The 4,341-nt window shown below is 39.8% G+C and overlaps 1 protein-coding gene across 1 annotated transcript; it reads left to right on the plus strand.

Annotated features, from left to right (window-relative positions):
* The first annotated feature begins 1,539 nt into the window (after positions 1-1,539).
* On the plus strand, positions 1,540-2,658 carry LOC107636504 (uncharacterized). Its single transcript, XM_016340007.1, has one exon. It carries the CDS (start codon positions 1,540-1,542, stop codon positions 2,656-2,658), a length of 1,119 nt encoding a protein of 372 aa, XP_016195493.1.
* Positions 2,659-4,341: the final 1,683 nt, after the last annotated feature.

A 4,341-nucleotide genomic window follows, 5' to 3' on the forward strand; every position in this document is an offset into this window, starting at 1 on the left:
CCATTCCCGTTTACTTTCTTGCAATTTAAGCTTCTGTCATTTAATTTCTTGAAATTTAAGTTTTTGCCATTTAATTTCTCGCAATTTAGTTTTTGTCCTTTGATTTCTTGCAATTTAAGTTTCCCGCCAAATTTACATTCTACAATCTCAACCAAATTTTGATTTCACTCAACTAGCACAATTCTCCAATTAAAATTGATCAACCAACCAATCCCTGTGGGATTCGACCTCACTACACAGTGAGTTTTTACTTGACGACAATCCGGTGCACTTGCCGGTAGGAAATTGTTGAGAGACAGTTTTCGGGTGAATCAAGTTTATGGTGCCATTGCCGGGGATTGGTTTTGTATTGACAATTACTAAATTGGAGGATAACTAGATTGAGCATTTTTCTTTTCTTTCGAATTTTAATTTCAACTGTTCATTTTCGCTTTCTGCGATTTTAGTTGTTTCTCTTTATTTTTTTCTTTCTTTATTTCCTTACTTTCCAGCAAACTAACCCACTAACCATTTGATAAATTGCTCTATCCAAGCTAACAATACTCTGTTTTAGTGGACTCTGCACTTGCTGCTTCTTGTACTGTTCGTTGTATGACAGGTAGAATAAGAGAAACCTCAACCTCTTTTGACAGTGAACCGAAAATAACTTTTCTGAGATTAAGGAGGGAAGCAAGAGGAAAAAAGGTTATTGGTGCAGAGGAAGAGGAGGAAGACTTGGATACAAACATGGAGGATGATATGGAAAACCATCAGGAAGAAGAGGTGAACAATCTTGCCAGAGGAGGTGCAGCCAACCCTGCTAGACAAGAGAGGAGAGTTCTAGGGTCCTACATCAATCCAAACCTAGGAAACTGTGATAGCAGCATTCAAAAGCCAACTATCCATGCCAAAGAATTGTCAACTATCACACTGGTCCAAAATAATTGTTCTTTCAGAGGAAGTGCCCAAGAAGACCCTAATCAGCATCTTACTACATTCCTAAGGATATATGACACGGTAAAATCAAATGGAGTTCATCCTGATGCCTACAGGCTGCTTTTATTTCCCTTCTCTCTAAGGGATAAAGCATCCAAGTGGCTAGAATCATTTCTAAAGGAGAGCCTTAAAACTTGGGAGGATGTAGTCAACAAATTCTTGGCAAGGTTCTATCCTCCACAAAGAGTCAACAGGCTGAGAGCAGAGGTTCAAACATTCAGACAGCAGGACAGTGGAACACTTTATGAGTCCTAGGAGAGATTCAAAGATTTGACAAGGAAGTGCCCTCCTGATATGTTCAATGAATGGGTACAGTTCCATATCTTTTATGAAGGGCTTTCCTACGAATCAAAGAAGACTGTAGACCACTCATCTGGAGGCTCACTCAACAAGAAGAAGACGATTGATGAAGCCATTGATGTCATTGAAACAGTGGCTGACAATGAGTACTTCTATGCCTCTGAAAGAAGCAACAATAGAGGAGTCATGGAGCTGAACAACATGGATACAATTTTGGCTTAGAAGAAGATTATTACCAAGCAATTGGCAGAACTCACAGAGAAGATGGAGGCAAGCCAAGTAGCAGCAATCCACACCCAACCTTTAGCACGAGAGGGGTCAAACACAGAGGAAGAAGAAGTCAACTACATTGGAAATTCTGCAAGACAAGAGCATGACCCTTACTCCAAGACTTACAACCCTGGTTGGAAGAACCACCCGAACTTTGGATGGGAAAAGCAACAAAACCAAAACCAAAATCACAGACCGCACAATCCAAACCATTATAACAACTCCACTCACCAACACCCCAACCAAAGACCATATCAAACCACACAAAATATGTATTCACAACCACCATATCAAAATCAAAATAATCAACCTCAACACCCCACTTCCAACCCACCATCTAATGACAGATTTTCCCAAATCGAAGATATGCTTAAAAACCTTTGTAGGGAGTCTGAAGATAACAAAACATTCAAGGAGGAAGTGAGGACTAGTATGAAAAATCGAGGAGAACTTATTAAGAAGCTTGAGTCCGAAGTAGGATACCTATCTCAACAAATTTCAAAGTCCACTGATAGCTTCCCAAATGATACTGAGAAGAATCCAAGAGGAGGAACACAAAATGTGAGATGGGAAGAATGTAAAGCAATAAACCTCGCAAGTGAGGAGGTTTGGAAGGAAGAAATTAGCAATCTTACAAAACATAATCAAAGAGTTTTAGAGGAGAAGAAAGAAGAGATTGAACAAAGGACTGATCCTGCCCAAGGGAGAGAATCAAAAGAGAAAAAAATCCTACAACCATATGTGCTACAAGCACCATTCCCACAGAGACTCAGGGGCAGTGAGAAAGGGAAAACATACACCAGATTCTTGGATGTATTTAAGACTCTTCATGTCAACATTCCCTTCCTCGAAACCCTCAAACAGATGCCTACTTGTATTAAGTGGATGAAGGAGTTACTAGCTAGGAAGAGCAACCTGAAGGGTGGCCAAATAGTGGTGATGAACACGGAATGCAGTGCTCTCATTCAGAAGGCATTACCCATAAAGAAAGGGGATTCGAGAAGCTTTCACATCCCCTGTGCTATAGGAGACACCATAATTGATAGAGGATTCTGTGATCTAGGAGCCATCTTCACCGATCATCTTAGGGAGACCATTCTTGGCTACTGGTAGAGCACTCATTAATGTAGAACAAGGAGAATTGATACCGAGAATACATGATGAGCAGCTCACTTTCTATGTCTTCAAGCCCACATATGAGTCTGAGCAAGAGAGGAAGGAATTAAAGGAAGAGTACAGTGATAGCTCTTTGAAGGAGAACAACAATGAACCACCAGCAGAGCCTCTGGAGCGGTCCTTGGTGGATTGACAAGAAGCTCAAGAGATGAAGCAATCAGGGACACTAGAGGAGGAGCTGAAACAACAGGAACCAGGGGAATCAATCAACAAAGATCACTCTAACACAGGGATTTCTGAAGCACTACCTAAAGAAGAGAAGAAAGTGGGAAAGAAAGTACCAAGGAGATGGAGGAATAAGAAAATTTGCACTGAAGATTTCTCACTAGGTGACAAGGGGATATCAGCCCACCATTCACTCATACCCGCCCTCATCTTCCTGTGATACCATCTCAACTGCCTCAAGTCTATACAATCAACCAGATACTCTCATTGGAACATGTAGAAATTCTTAAAGAATCAAATGGTGACAGATTCACAATGACGGGAGAGGATTTGAGGCATTACAACCCTCAGTAACAGCAAACCAACCATCAAGCTAATGACGCTAAAGAAGTGCTCCATGGGAGGCAGCCCATGATTTAGTTTCCTTGCTTTTAATATTTCAGAGTGAATAATAATTATTGCTCTAACATAAATTCAATCTCTCATACACAAATTTGACAACTATCCATGACATTCTGAAGCATATGATCCAATTCTAAGTTTGGTGTGCGTAAAGGCACACTAAGATGCTTTTCAAGAATGATGATCATATTGCCATTGTGACATATTCATAAGTGTTTTCTTGGAATATATAGCAAAACATTAAGTTTGGTGTTCTACATATTGTAAGGACAAGTCATGAGAGTCAAATTTCTTTTGAGTCTTGAATTTCATGAAAGTGCAACCCTGTTTATAATTTTTAGTTCATGATAAAGATAGAAGAATAAGATGTTTCTCATGAAGGTTCAACCAATGATGACAATAATCCCATCGAGATCTTAATGACATTACTTGGAGGAAGTAACTCTTTGAGCCATATAGCCAAACACTAAGTTTGGTATCCTCCAAGACTATATAAGAGCACAAAAGGAGTTACGGTTGGTTGAACACTCATAAGGAATGCTACTCAAATGGTTTTAGCTTTAAGTACTAATGGTCATGTGCTTGCCATCACTTGCTTAGATTAACTTCCTTTGCCTTATTATGATGGATAGGTATGCAGAAGAACAATCTAATGAAGGGGACAAAGAAATGAATGCTAAAGATAGCATGAGGAAAAAAGGAGGTCACATGGCTTGGAAGGGTACTTCTTGGGAATAAAAATCTGCACACCTTGGGAGGTGGTGTCTAGAAGACCGAAAAGACATGCCCAATGGAGAGGAAATTTTTGTCTTCATTCAACCTTGCATGTACACCCTTTATTCATAACCTTTCCCAAAGAATCCTAACCATCCATTCTTCATTAAAGTTTGCTATAAATGGCTTCACTTGGACCATGCCTCTAAACCAAAGTTTTCACACTTCTTGTACTCAAAATTTAGCTCATGTGTTCTCTAAAGCCATGACCCAACAACCGTGTTTATGTGCAACAAATCATTCTTGTTCACTTGCTTTCACAACATGACCTTGCCTTCA

This window comes from Arachis ipaensis, chromosome B4, assembly GCF_059453495.1.
Source record: "Arachis ipaensis isolate K30076 ecotype BB chromosome B4, ASM5945349v1, whole genome shotgun sequence".
Classification (NCBI taxonomy): domain Eukaryota; kingdom Viridiplantae; phylum Streptophyta; class Magnoliopsida; order Fabales; family Fabaceae; genus Arachis; species Arachis ipaensis.